The sequence below is a fragment of the Papio anubis genome, chromosome 4 (assembly GCF_008728515.1).
Source record: "Papio anubis isolate 15944 chromosome 4, Panubis1.0, whole genome shotgun sequence".
In the NCBI taxonomy this organism is placed as follows: domain Eukaryota; kingdom Metazoa; phylum Chordata; class Mammalia; order Primates; family Cercopithecidae; genus Papio; species Papio anubis.
In genome coordinates, this window is record NC_044979.1 from 178147517 (window position 1) to 178169053 (window position 21537).

Consider the following 21537-nt stretch of genomic DNA (forward strand, 5'->3'; position numbering starts at 1 on the left):
CGTTTCTGTTTTTTGTGTTTTTGTTTGTTTGTTTTTGAGACAAGATTTCTTGTCGCCCAGGCTGGAGTGCAGTGGCATGATAAGCTCACTGCAACCTCCACCTCCCGGGTTCAAGTGATCCTCCTGCCTCAGGCTCCCAAGTAACTAGGATTACAGGTGTCCGCCACCACGCCTGGCTAATTTTTTTGTATTTTTAGTAGAAACGGGGTTTTCACCATGTTGGCCAGGCTGGTCTCAACCTCCCGACCTCAGGTGACCCACCCGCCTCGGCCTCCCAAAGTGCTAGGATTACAGGCGTAAGCCACCACGCCTAGTCCTAAAAAAAATTTTTTCTTTTTATCCGAAGGTCATAGAGATACATTTTTAGAAGATTTAGAGTTATAGCCGTTATGGTTGTTTTTTTTTTAATTTAAGGAAAATTTTTAACAACCCAGTCATTGTTGAGATGTTATGTTTTAATCTGTCGTTCATTTCAAATTAATGTTGTGTGTGTTGTGAAGTGGAGACTGCCCTTCGTTTTCTTCCCCACGCTGACACGCAGCTGTTACTGCACCCCTTGTTAAGAAGACTTTCCTTTTCCCGCTGAATCCATGGCTCCTTTGTTGACAGTTAACGGTCTCTACGTTTGGGCCTCTCGCTGAACTCTGTTCTGCTTCACTGATCTATTTGTCTATCCTCACACCAATACCACACTGGCTACGTTACTGTGCCCTGGAATCAGGTACTCTAAGTTCTCCATTTGTTCTTCCTCTTCAGTCGTTTTGACTGTATAGGTTCTTTTCTTTTCCCTACAAATTTTAGAATCAACTTAATCAATTTCAAAAAAGAAGGCTTCTATGACTTTGATTACCATTTTATTTAATATATACTTTGGGGCGGGTAGTGTCTTAACTGTACTGAGTCTTCCAACCCACGAACGTGATACATCCCTCCGCTTATTTAGGTCTCTTTTAACTTCTCAAAAGGTTATGACTTTCAGGATAAAGGTCCTGCGTGTGTTTCGTTAACTTTACTCCAAAGTGTTTTCTGTTTTCTGGTTTTATTGTGAGTAGGATTTTATTAAATTTCCAATTGTTTGCTGCTAGTTTATAAAAATACAATCGATTTTTGGATGTTGACATTGGATCCTGTGAATTTGCTTAGTTCATTGGTTAGTTCTAGTTGTTGTTTTATAGGTTCCTATGATTGTCCACAGAGACAGTCATACCATCCAAGAATAATGACTGTTTTAATTATTGCATTCCAATTTTTGGCTTTTATTTCTTTTACTTGTCTTGTTGTACTAGTTGAAACTGCAATACAGTTAAACAAAAGTGAGAACAGACATCCTCGCCTTGTTCCCAATCTTAGGGGAGATGCCTTCAGTCTCTCACCATTACATACAATGTTAGCCACAGATTTTTTTGTAGATGCCTTTCATCAGGTAGGAAGTCCCCAAATACTCTTAGTTTTCTGAGAGTTTTTTGTCTAATGTTCTTTGACAAAATTCTTTGCTCACTTTTATCAAATGTTCTCTCTGCATCTAGTGAGGTGGGTTGAGGAAGCGTCCTCTTATTCCTTGTTTGCTAGTGGTTTGTCTCATAAAGAGGTATTGGATTTTGTTCCATGCTCTTTTTGCACCTATGGATTGATCATATATATGGTGTTTTTCTCCTTTATTCTGTTAAGATAATGAATAATACTGATTGATTTTCAAATGTTAAAACCACTTTGCTTTCTTAGGGTAAAGGCACTTATATTTTCAGGAAATATTCCTAGGAAATTTCCTGGGGTAAACTCACTTGTATTTCCAGGAAATATTTCTAGGAAAATACTTGGGAATAAATGTAACAAAGGATATGCAGGCCCTCTCCTTGATGTGTTTGCTTTTTATGTATTGATTTGGTTTTGTTTTTGTTTTGAGATAGAGTGTCGCTCTGTCGCCAAGGCTGGAGTGCAGTGGCACAATCTTGGCTCACTGCAACCTCTGCCTCCCACCTTCAAGTGATTCTCCTGCCTCAGCCTCCCGAGTAGCTGGGATTATAGTTGCCTGCCACCACACCGGCTAATTTTTGTATTTTTAGTAGAGACAGGGTTTCACCATGTTGATCAGGCTGGTCTCAAACTCCTGACCTCAAGTGATCCGCCCACCTTGGCCTCCCAAAGTGCTGGGATTACAGGCGTGAGCCACAGCACCCAACCACTTTTTATGTATTGCTAGATTTGATTTCCTAACAATTCATTAAGGATGTGGCTGCCTATGCTTAAGTGGGACACTGGTTTGTAATTTGTTTTCTTGGAATGTCTTTGTCATGTTTTGATATTGGGCCTATAGTGGCCTCATAAAACACGTTGGGAAGTTTACTTTCTTCTCTATTTTCTGAAAGATTTTATATAATTTGGGTATTATTTTTTCCTATGTCCCTTTACTCTTAATGTAGTTGTGTTTTTTTTGTCTTTTTAATAGTTAATAACAATGTATTTTATTCTTGAAAATCACTGAGAGTACATTTTGCATTATCACCACAAAAAAAAACTATGTGGCGTAACATGTATGTTAATTGGCTTGATTTAGCCATTCTACAGTGTGTATATTTCAAAACATCATCTTGACCATGGGAAATGTATGTAATTTTTGTAAATTTTTTAAAACTTTTTTTAAAATTCCAACTTTTATTTTACAGTCAGATCTAAATGTGTCACATGCAGGTGTGTTACATGGTGTATTGCACCCAGGCAGTGAGCGCACCCACATATTTGTTGATATGGTTGGGGTTAGCGCTGCCATGTTGCTATCTGCTGTTCCTTGATCTTGGGTTTTGTTTCTCTGTCCCTCCTTTTCTGCCTTCTCCTGGGTGAACTGAGTAAATTTTCATTTTCCGTTTTATTCCTTCTACTGACTCTTTAGCTGTCTCTTTTTGCATTATTTTTACTTGGCTGTTGTAAGTATTACAATATGCATCTTTATTTTATTTTATTTTTTAATAATTGATAGACTTTGTTTTTTAGATTCACGGCAAAATTGAGTGAAAAGTGCAGAGCTCCCACATGTTCACCCCACACACAGACATTCAGCCTCTGCCACCGTCAACGTCCTGCATCAGATTGTACATTGGTTACGGCCGGGCACAGTGGCTCACGCCTGTAATCACAGCACTTTGGGAGGCCAAGGCGGGCAGATCACTTGAGGTCAGGAGTTCAAGACCAGTCTGGCCAACATGGCGAAACCTGGTCTCTACTAAAAACACAAAAATTAGTCAGGCGTCATGGCACACACCTGTAATGCCAGCTACTTGGCAGGGAAATCGCTTGAATCCGGAAGGTGGAGGTTGCAGTGAGCCAAGATTGCACCATTGCACTCCATCCTGGGCGACAGAGAGAGACTCTGTCTCCAAAAAAAAAAAAACCATTATACATTGGTTACAATAATCAGTCAACCAACATTGACATATCCTTATCAGCCAAAGTCTATAGTCCACCTCAGAGTTCACTCTCAGGGTTGTACATTCCCTGTGTTTGGACAAATACATGATGACCCGTGTCTCCCATCCCAGTGTCAGACAGAATAGGTTCACTGCCTTCAAAACCTCCTGTGCTCCAACTGTTCATCCCTCCCCCCAAGCCCCAGATCTTTTTACTGTCTCCATAGTTCAGCCTTTTCCAGAATGTCATATAGTTGGAATCATACAGAATACAGCCTTTCCAGGTTTTCTTTCACTTACTAATATGTCTTTAAGATTCTTCTATGCCTTTTCCTGGCATCTTAGCATTGAAGGCTATTCCATGGTCTGTGTGTATCACAGTGTATTTGCTCTTCACCTATTGAAGAGCATCTTGGTTGCTTCAGGTTTGGGCAATTGTGAATAAAGCTGCCATAAGTATTCTTGCGCAAGTTTTTGTGCGCACATAAGATTTTAACACATTTGGATAAATACCAAGAAGCACAATTGCTAGATCTTTTGGTAAGAGCATGTTTAGTTTTGTAAGAAGCTGCCAAACAGTCTTCCAAAGTGACTGGGCCATTTTGCACCCCCAGCAGCAATGAACGAGTGTTCCTGCTCCTCCACATCCTCCCAGCTTTCGTGTTTCAGTGTCTTGCATTTTCACCACTCTTGATAGGTGTATTGCAGTATCTTCTTCTTGTTTTAATTTGCAATTCCCCAGTGACATATCATGATGAGATCTTCTCATATGCTTGTTTGCCATCTACATGTCTTCTTTGAGGTGTCTGTTCAGATCTTTTGCCCATTTTTAATCATCCTGAACTTTTCACAATCCATTTAGAATTAATACTGTACCACCCCAGGTAAAAAATAAGGACACTGCAACTATCAAAGTCTACTTACTCGCCTCTCCCACCACCTTTGAGCTATTGTGTCATATGTTTTATATCTGCATACATTTTAAGCCCCATAATACAATATTATAATTTCTTTTTTTTTTTTTTTTTTTTTTTTGAGACAGAGTCTCACTCTGTTGCCCAGGCTGGAGTGCAGTAGTGCGATCTCAGTTCACTGCAACCTCCAACCTCCTGGGTTCAAGCAATTCTCCTGCCTCAGCCTCCCAAGTAGCTGGGATTACAGATGCGTGCCACCTCACCCGGCTAAATTTTTGTATTTTTAGTAGAGACGGGGTTTCATCATCTTGGCCAGGCTGATCTCAAACTCCTGACCTCAAGTGACCTACCCGCCTCAGCCTCCCAATGTGCTGGAATTACAGGCGTGAGCCACCATGCCTGGCCTATAATTTCTTATTTAAACGGCTAGTTGTTTTCTGAAGAAATTATGAAAATAAACTTCAAGATAGTTTGTTAATAGTTGCCTATATATTTGCCATTTCCGATGTTTTTATTTCTTCTCAACTTCCAACTTGTATTATATCCTTTCACTCTAAAGCATTTCTTTTTTCTTTTAATGTTTCTTGCAGTGTGTATCTGCTAGTAACTAATTCTCTCAGCTTTTGCTCATTGGAACATGCCTTTTTAAAAAAAAAAAAAAAAAAAAAAAAAAACAGAGTCTTGCTCTGTCGCCCAGGCTGGAGTGCAATAGCGGGATCCCGGCTCACTGCAACCTCTGCCTCCCGGGTTCTAGTGATTCTCCTGCCTCAGCCTCCCAAGTAGCTGGGATTACAGGTGTGTGCCACCAAGCCCAGCTACTTTTTGTATTTTTGGTAGAGACGGGGTTTCACCATGTTGGCCAGGCTTGTCTCGAACTCCTGACCTCAGGTGATCCACCCGCCTTGGCCTCCCAAAGTGCTGGGATTACAGGCGTGAGCCACTGTGCCCGGGCAGGGAACATGACTTTATTTTGCCTTCATTTTGAAGGATGGGTTTTCAGGGTGTAGAATTCTGCATTCACAGTTTCTTTTTTTTCTTTAAGAAGTTTAAAGATATTCGCTCACTTTCTTTCTGGCCTCCATTGTTTCTGATGAGAAGTCAGCTTAATTTGATCATTATTCCCCGGTATGAAGTGTGTCTTTTTTTCTCTGGCTGCTTTCTTTGGTTTTTGCTTTGTTTTGTTTTGTTTTGTTTTGTTTTGTTTTGTTTTGTTTTGGAGATGGAGCTTTTGCTCTGTTGCCCAGGCTGGAGTGCAGTGGTGCGATCTCAGCTCACTGCAGCCTCCGCCTCCTGATTCTCCTGCCTCAGCCTCCCAAGTAGCTGGGATTGTAGGTGCCTGCCACCATGCCTGACTCATTTTTAGTAGAGACAAGGTATCACCTTGTTGGCCAGGCTGGTCTCGAACTCTTGACCTCAGGTGATCCACCCGCCTTGGCCTCCCAAAGTGCTAGGATTATAGGCGTGAGCCACCACGCCCAGGCCTCTGGCTGTTTTCAAGCTGTTGATTTCTTTCCTTTATCTTTAGGTTTCAGCAGTTGGACTGTGATGTGCGACAGTCTCATTTTCTTCCTATTTATTCTTCTTCTTGTTCGTTGAGCTTCCGTGAACTGTGAATTTGCGTTTTCGGCAAATTTGCAACATTTTCAGCCATTATGTGTTATAAGCACCATTCTTTCTCACTAATGACCTGTATGTTAGAAAGTTTGCTATTATCTTGGCCGGGCGCGGTGGCTCACGCCTGTAATCCCTGCACTTTGGGAGGCCGAGGTGGGCGGATCACGAGGTCAGGAGATCGAGACCATCCTGGCTAACACGGTGAAACCCCGTCTCTACTAAAACACGGTGAAACCCCGTCTCTACTAAAACACAAAAAATTAGCCGGGCGCGGTGGCGGGCGCCTGTAGTCCCAGCTACTTGGGAGGCTGAGGCAGGAGAATGGCGCGGACCCGGGAGGCGGAGCTTGCAGTGAGCCGAGATCGCGCCACTGCACTCCAGCCTGGGGGACAAAGGGAAGACGCCCCCCCCTCAAAAAAAAAAAAAAAAAAAGAAAGTTTGCTATTATCTTTCAAGTGACTGAGGCTTTGGGGTTTTTTATAATCTTTTTTTTCTTTGCCCTTCAAATTGGGTAATTTCTGTTGATCTGTCCTTGATTTCCCTGACTCTTCTGCTGACTCCAAACTGCTGTAAGCTGATCCATGAAGTTTTTTTAATTTAGGATATTATATTTTAAAATTCTAAAATTTCCGCTTGACTCTTATTCATGGATTTCTCTCTGGAGACTCCTATCTGTCTACTATTTACTGACACCTTTTTTGTTTAGGTATTTGGACGTACTTGCAATTGCCGTGTTAAAGTCTTTGTTTGCTCATTTTGGCATCTGAGCTGGCATGTGTCCGGGTGTCTGATGGATGGTTTTCCATGGCCATGGGTCACATTTCTCTGTTTCTTTGCATGTCTATTTCTTATTGTAGACTAATATTATGAATAATACCTCGTAGAGACACTAGATTTTGTTATCATCCTCTGAAGAGTGTTAATTTTGCTCTAGCAGTCAATTACATTACTGACTGATTGCCTGAACCTCGTGCAGCCCAGTTTTATGCTTTGTTCGGGTAGATCTCTAGAGTGACCCTTCTGTGGTTTCAGTAGGAAGCCTGAGGTGTTTATCAAGTCCCTCTCACTGGACTACACGTAAACTCCAAACTTTGTCTCGTCCACAGTGGGAGCTGAAACCTCTGACACACTAGGCCCACAAACATGCGTCATTCAGGGATCCACCAACGAACAGGGTAGTTAAACAGAATTTGGGTCCCACCGCCATGGCTTCCTCCTTTGGGAACTCTCCTTTCCATTTCCATCCTCTCTGACAACCTAAAACTCTGTCCTCTGACACTTCCACCTGGAACTTTCTGCGTAAGTTTTAGCCATCTACATTATAAGGTCACTCTATAGCAAGAGATAGAATATTATTCCGTTCGAGGCCAGGTGCAGTGGTTCACACCTGAAATCCCAGTGCTTTGGGAGGCCGAGGTGGGTGGATCAACTGAGGTCAGGAGTTCGAGACCAGCCTGGCCAACGTGGTGAAATCCTGTCTCTTCTAAATTTTTCTAAATCCTGTCTCTTCTAATTTTTTAAAAAATTAGCCGGGCGTGGTGGCGGGCACCTGTAATCCCAGCTACTCAGGAGGATGAGGCAGGAGAATCCCTTGAACCTGGGAGCCAGAGGTTGTAGTGAGCCGAGATGGCACCACTGCCCTCCAGCCTGGGTGACAGAGTGAGAGTCCGTCTCAAAAATAAAAAAGAAAAAGGAATATTCCTTCATTCTTTTTTTTTTTTTGAGACGGAGTCTCGCTGTGTCGCCTGGGGTGGAGTGCAGTGGCCGGATCTCAGCTCACTGCAAGCTCCGCCTCCCGGGTTTTCACTCCATTCTCCTGCCTCAGCCTCCCGAGTAGCCGGGACTACAGGTGCCCGCCACCTCGCCCAGCTAGTTTTTTGTATTTTTTAGTAGAGACGGGGTTTCACCATGTTCGCCAGGATGGTCTCGAACTCCTGACCTCGTGATCCGCCCGTCTCGGCCTCCCAAAGTGCTGGGATTACAGGCTTGAGCCACCGTGCCCGGCCCCTTCATTCTTTTATAGCATCATCGTGCTGCTATTGTGTGTCCTACTGATGGATGTTTGTGTTGCTTCCAGTCTTGCTATTACAGTGATCAGTTGGTTCTTTTTCATTTCTCTTGCTACAAATGTTGCTGCTGCGTACAACCCGTTAAAGTCCACAGATGTAGTAAAACCTTTGGTTTGCAAAAATGACTCAGTCTTTACAAACATTCTGTCATTTGTACCGTAATCAATTAGTTTATTGGATCACAGATTATCCTGACAGAATCCTTCCTGGAACTAGTCTGTGGGATCATCTGGCACAGAGTCAAAGCCCCAGACACGATGAGCCAGAGTTGATTTCCTTTGGCTTCAGCATAATTAAACTTTCCCATAGGATTATCAGGTTACAGTGACACACGCACAGGCTGTCAGATAATGGACAAAGTCCCAGCAGTGTGTACAATCAGCTGGTGGCTCCCAAATTCAAATTCCCCCAGCGGCATCCATTTGGGTATTCATACCCACACCCTCCCTTAGAAGTTCACCCCTCTGCCAGGCGCAGTGGCCCACGCCTGTAATCCGAGCACTTTGGGAGGCCAAGGCGGGCAGATCACTTGAGGTTGGGAGTTCAAGACCAGCCTGACCAACACGGAGAAACCCTGTCTCTACTAAAAATACAAAAATTAGCCGGGCGTGGTGGTGCATGCCTGTAATCCCAGCTACTTGGGAGGCTGAGGCAGGAGAATCACTTGAACCCAGGAGGCGGAGGTTGCGGTGAGCCGAGATCAGGCCATTGCACTCCAGCCTGGGCAACAAGAGCAAAACTCCATCAAAAGGAAGGAAGGAAGGGAGGAAGGGAGGGAGGGAGGGAAGGAAGTTCACCCCACTATGAGCAAGAAGCCACGCAGGAAAAAAAAAAAAAAAAAAAGGTATCTCTGCGGTTTTCTGAAGGGAAGATAAATGCAGCTCTATCCCCTCTTTGCAGCCCTAAATAGGAACATGGTGGAGTAGGGCAGGTCGGGCTTGACGATGTCATGACTTGGCCTCTCTTGGTGTCACACAGCCCCTGCAGGTTATAAGAAGGATTGAGCTGGCCGGGCGTAGTGGCTCACGCCTGTAATCCCAGCACTTTGGGAGGCTGAGGCGGGCAGATAACCTGAAGTCGGGTGTTCAAGACCAGCCTGGCCAACATGGAGAAACCCTATGTCTGCTAAAAATACAAAATTAGCTCGGCGTGGTGGCGCGTGCCTGTTATCCTAGCTACTCGGGAGATTGAGGCAGGAGAATTGCTTGAACCTGGGAGGCGGAGGTGGCAGTGAGCTGAGATTGCGCCATTGCGCTCCTGCCTGGGTAACAAGAGCGAAACTCCATCTCAAAAAAAAAAAAAGGATTGAGCTAACATGCATGGACCACCTAGAACAGCACCCAGAGCATAGTAACAGCTCCTTCCAGAAAGGGAAATGCATGCTAGCTGCCCCAGATGCTGCCAGCTTCACAGGCATTTTTCTGCCTGCAAACTAATCCTCGGGAACAGAGGAGGGCAGAGGGAGAAATTGCACCCAGTCAATGTAAACGATGCAAAACATGAAATTCCCCTCTCCGAAAACGAAAAGGAAAAAACTCGATTCAATGCCTGCCCCTGAGGTGAACCTGAAATGACAAGGCAGACACTCTCCAAAACTTCACGTTTGGCCACCAGGGTCTTCGGTCGATTTTGCTTTCTTCGTCATATCTGAGTGGCTGGAACGCCAGTGATCTGGGATAGTCCTCTGGCTGCTGATAGACTTATGCAATCCCTTGGCAGGCAGGACAGGCCACAGGAAAGGCTCTTGTGCCTTTAAGGTCACTGTTAATCATATAACTTTATTGTGTTCCTGGGCTATAAAGGAAATGTCGTCCTTGATCTGAATGTCTGTTTTATGATGTCCATAAACAGTGAATTGCCAGTGACCGTACCCTGAGTGACAACATCCTCAACCAGTTGGGTGGTTCAAGGGCGGTTGCAGGGGTCAGGAGAGAGCAAAAGTGGAACAGGAGATGAGTTTGCTTCCCAGGAAGAGGGACAGTGACATCCCACCCCTCACTGACAGGGAAGCCTGCCAGCCCTTCCTCCAAAGTGCCTTGGCTCTCAGGGATCAGAGGCTGGACAAGAGCAGAAATAAAGGCACCCTGCCCCCACCCCCCACCACAATCTTCAGGACGTCTAGAGTGCTTATCTCTCTGGGGCCAAGTAATGTGAATTATTTTCCCCAATGCAAACATAAAAAATAAGATACCCCTTTACCCTTTTCTGAAAGGATAGCAGAGGTATTTTTCTTTTCTTTTCTTTTCTTTTTTTTTTTTTTTTTGAGAGGGAATCTTGCTCTGTCACCAGGCTGGAGTGCAGTGGCACAATCTCGGCTCACTGCAAGCTCCAGCTCCCTGGTTCAAGCGATTCTCCTGCCTCAGCCTCCTAAGTATCTGGGATTACAGGCACACACCACCATGCCCAGCTAATTTTTGTATTTTTAGTAGAGACGGGGTTTCACCATGTTGGCCAGGATGATCTTGAACTCCTGACCTCATGATCACCCACCTCAGCCTCCCGAAGCGCTGGGATTACAGGCGTGAGCCACCGCGCCCGGCCAGCAGAGGTATTTTTTCTAATGCTTGGGAAGTGTCTGCTAAGTATATATATATTCACTGGAGGATGCTCAGCACCTCGCCCTGTTGCTCCAGGTCAGGACTAACAAGGTGAAACATGGCTCATTGCATCATATTAATAGCATGCAAATCTAAGCCCAGTGATGTCATGCAGTGGCTACGATTGAGGGCAATGGCATGGATCGCGCACGAGCTCCCAGGCCACACGCACATGCCCTTGTGATGTATCATTCACTCTATTCTTGCAGGTCAGACGCTTGGGATGCTACTGCCCATGCTGAGGTTCCTAGGTCACCTCCCTCAATGCATGGGTCTGGGGGCCAGCGTGTTCTATGGCTGGGGCCATGTGTGCGTTCATTTGCCTAGGGGAGAAAAGTACGCATTCCCGTCAGCTCGGGTGCATGGAGGACGGAAGAACCACTGTTGCTGTTAGTATTCTCTTCCGCACAAGATAAAAAAGAAATCGGCAAATCAGCTGGCTGGTCAATCAAATTAGCTTATTGTGTTACACTAATTTTTAGATTCAGAATTATAGGTCAGGCTGTGCTAGCGATCAGTGAAATCAAATTTCATGTCATTCTGCGCCGGGTAGACTCAGGATTTGCCTGAAACAATTAAACAATTCCTGGAAGAAGTGGGCGAGGCAGAGGCTTGAACTGTCCACTCAGACCAAGGTGAAGTCAGGCGATGGCTTCTGGGCATTGCGTGGGGCGGGGGCCACCCCTGCCCTGGACGTTCGTGAACACAGGGGCAGCCGTGTGAACACCATGGGGCAGGGTGTCCGTCCTGCCACCCGCATGGCTGCATCCTGCCCGGGAATGAGGCTGGTAACCCATAGGCCCCTCCTGGGTCCCTCTAGAGGTTTGCTGCATTCCGGTACCCTTGGTTCTGTGGGCAGGGCCTGGGCCCCTCTGTTGCAAACCAATGGCCCAAAGCTAACCTGATCCGGCAGCATCTAAAAACAGGACCCGGACTCTGCGGGCTCCTGATCCGGCAGCGTCTAAAAACAGGACCCGGACTCTGCCAGGCTCCAGGATTGCCCTGGAACAAACCTAAAGTCTCCTATCACACGCAAACAATTCTGCCAGCCCCGCCCAGCATTCCCTGCCTGTGCTTATCAAGTGAGGAGGTCAGCAGGATGCAGCACCCAGGTGAGCTCATTTCAATGAGTCCAGGTGTGTGCAGGCAAGAAGCAGCCAGGAGTTGAGGCTGAAGAGGAGCCTACCTAAAAGTGTCATTATGACTAATTGATCCTTGGTGTAGTCAAATATTCTGCCTTTATTAAAGTCGTTGGTATCTAGAAGTAAATCCTCATCAGCTTGGAGCAGCACCCTTGAAATCCTCTCTAGCAGGCAGACTCTGGGGCACTTTTAGATATTCTATTGGTTGTTCTCGGGGACAGTTTCCTTTGGAGGACGTGTGAGTTGCCTGTGAATATCAGCTTGCTCTCCCTCAGTTTCCATCACATGGATCAGCGAGAGTTAATGCTGACTTCCCCTCCCTCGGGGGCTTATTTGCCGTCTCCCCATTTGCTTAAAAACTTCCAGGTCCAGAGGGACCCTAAAGACGCCTGTCATGTCCACCTGTGAATTACCAGCATCCCAGGCCATTGCTGGGTTTTCTTAAAACTATTAAGACATTATCAATGTGAAATGACTTGAATATGCTTTAATTTTTAAAATTCATCATACATCCTGCAGCATTTAGGAAAATGAGGGAGGTGTCATACATAATATCAAATTTGGCTGACACGAGGTGATTTTGCCATGAAGGTTGGGAAGGATCAACATTTGCAATGAAAACTGTTCGTTGCCCCCAAAATCCAGCCATTTCAGGCTCTCTGAGGATTCTGGAGGTGCTAGAGGGGGTAAGGGCCACATTCAGGTGGTGTGGGTGGGATTCACCCCTTCATAGCCTGGAGGTGGTGCCCAGAGCGCACCCTGTCACGCCAAGGATGATGATACCCCAGGGAAGGTGGTGGAAGCAGGAAAGGGAGGTCAGAGGGAACCTGGGGCCTTCAGCGGGCCTCCGTGATGCGGAAATACTAACAACGCCAACAGCAATCGCAGAGGCAGGCAGGCTTATGTGGCCAGGGCTGGGCTGGCGCTGTCCTGAGCACTCGACACGCATGAAATCACAGTTGTTTTAAGTTCTGCGCTCCCCTGGGAGGAAACTGTGGCCACAGCAGGAATTCCAATGATTCTAGGGTCAGGAGGGGAGGCACCCACTTCCTGATCAGGGCTCTGTTTGTGGATGCGTGGGTGTGGTTGGCCTTTGTGCACACTGGCGGTTTTGCTTCTTTCCCCCAGCAAAAGAATGCAGATTTTGCATTATCTAAAGAGGCGGTTCCGTGAGCCCACTGTGCTGAGTCCCATGTATTCCACTGGTGTAAGTACCACCACCTGGGCAGTGCCCCCAGAGTGTTCTCGCTGGGAGCGCAGCTTCGTGTCTGTACCCTTCCTGAGAATAGCTGACATGCTGGCCTGGGTGGCACACTGGCCGAGGTGTGACTGTGACAGACCAGGATACCAGCATCTGCCCCAGCACTGAACTGGGCAGAGAGAAGGTGTGGACAGAGTGGCGTGAAACATGACGGCTGCTTGTGCTGGAAATTAGATGTAGTCACACAAATCCTGTCATGCTCAAAGGGTTCCATCTCCAAAGTCCAAAGGAAAACTCTTCCTTAATTTTATTCCATTATGTCTATACGTTTCTTACTTTGAAGCAAGGATAGATTCACATGCCGTTGTAAGGATGCATACAGACAGAGCCCATTTATTGCCCAGTTTCTCCCAGTGGTGACATCTTGCAAAACTCTAGCACAATGTCACAGCCTGGCGTTGACCGTGACACAGTCCAGATCCAGAACCTGGCGTCCCCACAAGGATCCTGCCTGCTGGTCTTTAATAGCCACACCGCTTCCCTTCCATTCCCCACTGGATCCCTGTCCCCTGGCAACCAAGAGGTCTCTCTTTTTTTTTTTTTTTTGAGACAGAGTTTCGCTCTTGTTGCCCAGGCTGCTGTACAATGGCACAATCTCGGCTCACTCTGCAACCTCTGCCCGAGTCTCCCGAGTAGGTGTGATTACAGGCACGTACCACCATGCCTGGCTAATTTTGTATTTTTAGTAGAGACAGGGTTTCTCCATGTTGGTCAGGCTGGTCTCGAACTCCTGACCTCAGGTGATCCCCCTGCCTCAGCCTCCCATAGTGCTGGGATCACAGGCATGAGCCACCGCGCCTGGCCTCTGGTCTCTATTTGTATGATGTTGTCATTTCCGTAATGTTCTACACATGCAATCATGCAGCAGGTGACTTTGGGATTGGCGCCTTCCACCCAGCACAACCCCCTGGCATCCATCCGGGTTGTCGCCTGTATTCGTAGTTCATTCCCTTCTTTCTGAGTCATACTCTGCGGTATGGATAGACCACGGTTTGTCCATCCATTCTCCCTTGAAAGGCACCTGCATTGTTTCCGTTTGCGGCTACTACAAATACATCCGCCATGAACATGTGGACAGGCCTTTGTGTGAACATCAGTTCTCTGTGTACATCATCTCTCTGCCCTGGTGCTTGCATCTTTAGTTGTTTTTTTTTTTTTTTCTGTTTTTTGAAGAACCTACCAGACTGTTTTCAGAATGACTGTACCATTTTTCATTCCCACCAGCCACGAGTGAGTGAGCCGTGTTTCCACATCCTTTCTAGCGTTGGGGGTTGGCCCTATTTTGTATCCTAGCCGTTTTGATAGGTGTGCGGTGGTATCTCACTGTGGTTGTAACTGGCATTTCCTAACGGCCGAGTGGTGCTCAGCATCTTTTCATGGGCTTCTTTCCATCTGTGCCTTTCTCCAGTCCCCGTCTGCTCATCTCTTGCCTGCTTTCAAAAAAATTGGCTGGTTTTGTTTTCTACCATTGAGTTTTGACCATTCTTTATATATGCTATATGCAAAGTCTTTGTCAGATACGTGTCTTGCAAATATTTTCTCCCAGACCGTAGCTTGTCTTGTCATCCTCTTACTAGGATATCTCCCTGAGCAAAAATTTTAATTTTGATGAAGTCCAGGCTATCAATTTTTCTTTTTCTGGTTTGTGTTTTTGCTGTCAAGTCTAAGAACTCCCCACCTTACTGAAGACCCTGAAGATTTCTCCTATTTTCTCTCTAAACATTTTATACTTTTATACTTTACATCTGTGGTCCATTTTGCATTGATTTTTATATAAACTGAATTCTAGGTCAAGGCTCTTTTTCTTTTTTTGTTGGCCTGCGGATGGCTAATTTTTCCAGCACTATTTATTGAAAGCTCTCTTTTCTCTGTTGAATTGCTTTACATCTGGGTCAAAAATCAGTTGGGCGTATTTGTATGGACATGGTCATAGGCCCTCTGTTTCTTCCCATCGCTCTACCTGTCTGTCTTTCTGCCAATACCTCACAGTCTTGATTACCGAAATTATATCCTAAGTCTCAAAATAAGATAGGCTGATTCCTCTCGTTTTATCTGTTGTTTTTCAAAATTGTTTTTATTCTTGTGAGTCCTTTGCCTTTCTATCTAAATGTTAGAATAATCTCTATTTCTACAAAAAAAAAAAAAAAAAGTTCTTGCTAGCCTTTCAATGGGAATTTTGTAAAACCTGTTTACCAATGTGGGGAGAATTTACTGTATTGAGTCTTCCAACCCATTAACATGGTCAGTCTTGCCATTTGTTTATATCTTCTTTTATTTCTTTCATGAATGTTTTGTAGTTTTCAACATACAACTTCTGCATATTGTCAGTTCTACACCTGGGGCATTTTTGAGTGACTGTAAATGGTACTGGTGTTTGTTTGTTTGTTTGTTTTTGAGACAGGGTCTTTGTCCTTGAGGCTAGAGTGCAGTGGTGTTATCATAGCTCACTGCAGCCTCAACCTCCCAAGCTCAAGCAATCCTCCCACCTCAGCCTCCTGAGTAGCTGGAACCACAGGCACATGCCACCATGCCTGGCTATTTTGTTGTTGTTGTTGTTGTTTGTTTGTTTTGTTTTTTGTTTTTGTGTTTTTGTAGAGTTGGAGATCTCTCTTTGTTCCCCAGGCTGGTCTCAGACTCCTGGGCTCAAGCAATCCTCCCACCTCGACCTGCCAAAGTGCTGGGATTACAGGCATGCACCACTATGCGTGGCTGGTATTTTATTTATAATTTCAGTGCCTACATGGCCATTGCTAGAATATACAATTGTAGTAAATACAATTGAATGTTGTATGTTTTCCACCCTGCAAACTTGCTAAACTCTCTTTTTAGTTCTAGGAGGGTTGTGTTTTGTTGTTGTTGTTTGTAGATTCCTTCGGGTTTTCTCTGTAGACAACATGTCATTGGCAAACAGGGACAGTTTTCTTTCTTCCTTTCTAATCTGTTTGCCTTTTATTTCCTTCTCTTGCCTATTGCACTGGCTAGGACTCCCCGCACTATGTTAATTAGCAGTAGTGAGAGCAGACGACCTTGCCTTGTGACAGTCTTAGACACCAAGCAGTCAGTCTTTCACCATTAAGTACGATCGGCTCCTCTGTATCTGTGTGTTCCATATCCATATATCTAACCAATCACCAATCAGAAATATTTTAAAAACAAGAAAAACAATACAAATAGGTAAACAATACAGTACAGCAACTCTTTACATAACATTTACATTGTATTAGGTATTCTAAGTAATCTAGAGATGATGTAGCATGTACAGGAGGATGTGCATAGGTTATATGCAAATACTACACCATTTTATATAAGGAATTTGAGCATCCTTGGATTTTGGCATCCTTGTGGGGGGTCCTGGAACCAATCCCTCAGGGACACCAAGGAACAACTGTATAATGTTGGCTGTAAGGTTATGGTTGATGCTTTTAATCAATTTGAAGAAGTTCTTCTCCATTCCTAATTGTATGAGTTTTCTCATGAACATGGGTTGAATTTTGTCAGATTTTTTTATGAATTAGTTGACATGATCATATGATTTTTATTCTTTAGCCTGTCGATTGGACATTACATTGATTGCTTTCCAACTATTGAACCAACCTTATATCCCTGGAATAAACCCTACTCAATCTTGATGTGCAATTATTTTTACATATTACTGAATTCTACTTGCTATTTCATTAGTGATTTTTGTATCTAGATTCATGAGGGATGTTGGCATGTAATTTTTTGTTGTTGTTCCTTGTCTGCATTTGGTATCAGGGTAATACTAACTTCATAAAATGAATGGGGCCCAGGTGCAGTGGCTCACGCCTGTAATCCCAGCACTTTGGGAGGCCGAGACAGGCAAGTCACTTGAGGCCAGGAGTTCAAGACCAGCCTGGCTAACATGGTAAAACCCTGGCTCTACTAAAAATGCAAAAAATTAGCCAGGCTTGGTGGCCTGCACCTATAATCCCAGCTACTCAGGAGGCTGAGGCAGGAGAATTGTTTGAGCTCAGGAGGCGGAGGCTGCAGTGAGCTGGGATCACACCACTGCACTCCAGCTTAGGCGACAGAGTGAGACTCCATCTCAAAAAAAAAAAAAAAAAAAGAATGGTAGTGTTCCCTCCTCTTCTGTTTTCTTGAAGATATTGTTAGAATCATGTTGACTTTTTAAACATTTGGCAGAATTCTCTATAAATGTTTAGAACCATCTTGGCCTGGACATTTCATCTTGGGGAGTTTTTAAATTACAAATTGACTTTTGCTATAAGTTGTTTAAATTACCTCTTTGATATTGAATGAGTTGTAGTACTTCATGCTTCTCTAGGAGTTGGTCCATTTTATTGAAGGATGTCCGAGTAATGTGTGTAGAGGCATTTGTAGTGTTCCCTTATTATCCTTTTGATGTCTGCAGGGTCTGTAGTGATGTTCCCTCTTTCATTCCTGATATTGACAATCTGTGTCTTCCCTCTCATTGTTTCTTTGTCAGTCTTGCTAGAAGTTTGACAATTTATTATTTTCAGATACCTAGCTCTGTTTTGTTGATTTGCTGCATTGTTTTTCTGTTTTCTGTTACCGGGATTTCTATTCCCCTATCTTTGTGATTTCCCTCCTTCCTTTCTTTGCTATCATTGTGGGTTTACTTTGCTCTTCTTTTCCTGAGTTCTCATGGTGGGATCTTGGCTGATTGAGTTGAGATTTTTCCTCTCTTCTAATGGAAGCCCATAATGCTATAAATTTCCCTCTCAGCATGGCTTTAGTTGTGTCCCACAGCTAAATTTTGTGTTGTATTTTCATTTTTATTGAGTTCAATGTCTTTTTAATTTTCCCTTGAGACTTCCTCTTTGACCCTTAAGTTATTTAGAAGTATGTTGTTAAGTTTCCACGTGTTTGGAGATTTTTCTACTATCTTTCTGTTATTGATTTCTACTTTGATCCTCGTGTGGTCAGAGAACATACTCTGTGTGGCTTCAGTTCCTTTAGATTGGGTGAGATTTCCTTTATAGCCCAGGATATGGTCTATCTTGGTACATGCTCTGTAGGCGCCTGAAATGAATGTAGCGCTCTGCTGCTGTTGGGTGAAGTGGTTTATAAATATTCATCATTTGATGGACTTCTAAATTTATCTCAAGACTCTGAGATCATTCATTCTCAAAGGTTATGTGATACACTACCTTTTCCAAAGAATTCCTAAGTGATCTAAACCCCTGCTGAGTTCACCAAGTGGCCTGTAAAACCTATGATGATTCTTGTTGATAGGAGCCACCTTCCCCCACTAGCAGATGTGGGACTTTCTTCAGGTGAGGGCCTCGAGCTGGCACCAGTTCAACCTATGGCTGTACGAAAATTTTCTGGCTGACATTTTTACGCTTGTAGCTTCAAGAGATATAATAAAACGTAATTTTTCTTCTTCTTATCAAGTCATAGAATGCTAAAGCCAGAGGGAATCTAGGATCATCTGGTCTACCCTCTCATTTGACAGGTGAAGTAATGAGGTATTGCAAAGTTAAACTGATTAGTTTCTTTTAATATTTTAAATGAATTATAGAAATTATAGAAAATGCATAAGAAAAAAAGGGAAAATGCATAAGATAGAGGGAAGCAAACTTTTTAAATAAAATGTATATAAAACTTATAACCAAAGATGACTACTATTATTATTTTGGAGTATACCCTCCCAATATGTTTTCAAAAGCAGGATCCCTATTAGTGCTTCAAAACCTTATTTTTTTTTTTGTACTTTAACAACAGACATGAACATTTTTCAAAATATTATTTCTAATAGCAAAATATCATTCCAGATGTATGTCTAAAGATAGAGTTTTCTCATCATTTATTTAACGAATCTCCATCGGGTGGGCGTGCAGGTTGTTACAGTTTTCTCTGTGTTAAATAACAGTGTGATGAACATCTTTTGTGTACATGCATGATGATTTCCTAGAAATGGAGCCCTGGGTCAGTGCTTGTGAACATTTTTAGCTTCTGAGCCCCATTGCCAAGTTGGATTCTTGAATTTTTTGTTTGTTTGGGCAGCTTTGGTTTTGTTTTTTCATTTTCTTTTGAGACGGAGTTTCACTCTCGTTCACCAGGCTGGAGTGCAGTGGCACAATCTCGGCTCACCGCAACCTCTGCCTCCCAGGTTCAAGTGATTCTCCTGCCTCAGCCTCCCGAGTACCTGGGAGTACAGGCATGTGCCACCACGCCCGGCTAATTTTGTATTTTTTTAATAGAGACGGGGTTTCTCCATGTTGGTCAGGCTGGTCTCGAGCTCCTGACCTCAGGTGATCTGCCTGCCTTGGCCTCCCAAAGTGCTGGGATAACAGGCCTGAGCCACCGCGCCCGGCGCAGCTTTGGTTTTATTTGTTTTGTTTATAGTGGAAGGTTAGACATCAAATCAACGTAGAAGATGTTGTGAACTTATGACTAAGCCTGGTGTGGGTTCTCGGTGTCCTGGGGCACGAGCTGGAGGACGGCTGGAGCCAGGTAGAGACCGCTCCCTTCCTTAGAATGTCGCCTTGATGACAAGGACAGCACTGTGAGCATCCACACCTTCCTATGAGGTATCTGGCATTGGGCCTGATCAGGAAACAGGAAGACAGGCAGGTTCCATTTAGCCTGAGACCTGGACCTTGTAAAGCCAGCCACCCAGCCCAGTTTTACAGGCCAGGCGACAAAGGGAGCAACTCGTTGGACCCGGGCCTGCCTCCCCTCTGCAGACCCGCCGTGAGAACACCGTGTTCTGAATTGAGACGTGCCTTGAACTCACTTTGTCCCAGTAATTGCCCCCATAAAATAGACCTGGGCACTCAGAGAAAACTTCCCATATTGAGAAACCCAGGCCTGCCTGCTTTTTATAGCTGGTGCTGAGGACAAGAGAACCACAAGCCCTGGCCAGTCTGCTGAGAGACCACTGAGGGACAGACGGGTTGTGGGCCTGGAGCAGCCCCAGAGGGAAGGAGCATTTGAAAGTGGACAGGTAGAGCCCAGGCCCAGAGAGCCCCAGGACTGCTGCCAGGAAGGCCAGCACGTCCCTCCAGGTAACGGGCAGCTCCTCGGTCGTGGCCTCTGCCCCCCAGCATGTGGGATTCGGGCCGCAATGGCCTATGCGTCTTTTCCTCTTCTCCGTGTTCCATCTGTCTTTCTTCTTTGGTTTGTAGAGAGAGAAGAATTAATCCAGAGCGTGCTGGCGCAGGTCGCAGAGCAGTTCTCAAGGTACAGAGTCTTCTAAACTTACAACCAGCCAGAGATGCGCGCATCTTTCTCTAAGAGCGAGGGCAGGCCCTGGGCTCTGAGGCTGGCCTTGGCCAGCAAGCGCGGCTGTCTCACCTGCCTGGAGGAGCTGCCCGCATGGCGGAAGCCTTCTATGGCTTCTGTAACTAAGCCAGCTTGGATGGGGCCCAGGAAACACTCGCCTTAGACCAAAGACCGTGTTGAGTGGGCGCATTAGAATGTGAGCTCGTGTGGTCGAGAATGTTCTCCATCGGCTCTTCTGGGATCAGAGAACAATCTGTAAGAATTGGCTCCACTGGGAAATAAGCTTCCTCGCTTAGTTAGGGGACTTCCTTTTCATCGGAGTCATCCCAGCAATCCTGACCTGGATACCGTATTTTCCATTTCTCAGACTGACTGCTCTGCGGTTTTCTCTGCGGTATCTTACTGCCCAGGTTAATCAAAATGGTGAAAAGGGCAGACGGCTAGGATTTTTTAAAAACCTTCGAATTGGCTGGGCGCAGTGGCTCACGTCTGTAATCCCAGCACTTTGGGAGGCGGAGGCGGGCGGATCACCTGAGGTCTGGAGTTTGAGACCAGCCTGACCAACATGGAGAAGCCGCCGTCTCTATGAAAAATACAAAATTAGCCGGGCGTGATGGCCTATGCCTGTAATGCCAGCTACCCGGGAGGCTGAGGCAGGAGAATCACTTGAACCCGGGAGGTGGAGGTTGCGGTGAGCCGAAATCACACCACTGCACTCCAGCCTGGGCAACAGAGTGAAACTGTCTCAGAAAAAAAAAAAAAAAAAATCCTTCGAATTCTTTAACTGACTAGGTTGGAGCCTCCAGAGAGCACAACAGGTCCTCCGAAGTGTCTGTGCCCATCAGGGGAGGGTGCGGGGACTGGACCCTCTCAACCACATAAGCAGAGAAGGCTGCGAGTTCTCCCCAGAGAGTCTGGGTCCACTGCTCAGGCCTGAGGAAGTAAATATGCCCACTAGCTCGGAAAATACACCTCATGATAATTTGGTGATTCTTTCCTCCCCACGGGACATGATGATTTCTGAAAAGCAAGTCCTGGCATGTTGGCACCCAGCCCCTCGCCAGCCTACCCAGAGGCCTTGCCCATGCCCACAGCGGGAACTCAGTACATGTTTGCTTAACCCATTTTGGCTCTGAGAATTTTAAGGGTCATATTTCCTCTCTCTTTTCTTCTTCGTTCCTAGAGCATTCAAAATCAATGAACTGAAAGCTGAAGTTGCGAATCACTTGGCTGTGCTAGAGAAACGCGTGGAATGTGAGTGACGTTTCTGTTTCCTTTTTGCTTCTCTGTCCTTATTAACCTCTAT

At 45.1% G+C, this 21537-nt stretch overlaps 1 protein-coding gene across 5 annotated transcripts in view; it reads left to right on the forward strand.

Annotated features, from left to right (window-relative positions):
- PDE9A (phosphodiesterase 9A) overlaps positions 1-21537 on the forward strand; it is a 121701-nt gene that overhangs the window by 57172 nt on the left and 42992 nt on the right. For 3 of the 5 annotated variants that reach the window (XM_031665771.1, XM_003895434.4, XM_031665772.1), the window contains 3 exons: positions 19835-20014; positions 20135-20189; positions 21415-21485. In XM_031665771.1, the coding sequence (XP_031521631.1) occupies positions 19835-20014; positions 20135-20189; positions 21415-21485 (306 nt within the window). The remainder of the gene's footprint in view (positions 1-19834; positions 20015-20134; positions 20190-21414; positions 21486-21537) is intronic. The other 2 variants (XM_031665773.1, XM_003895433.4) reach the window with 1 other exon arrangement.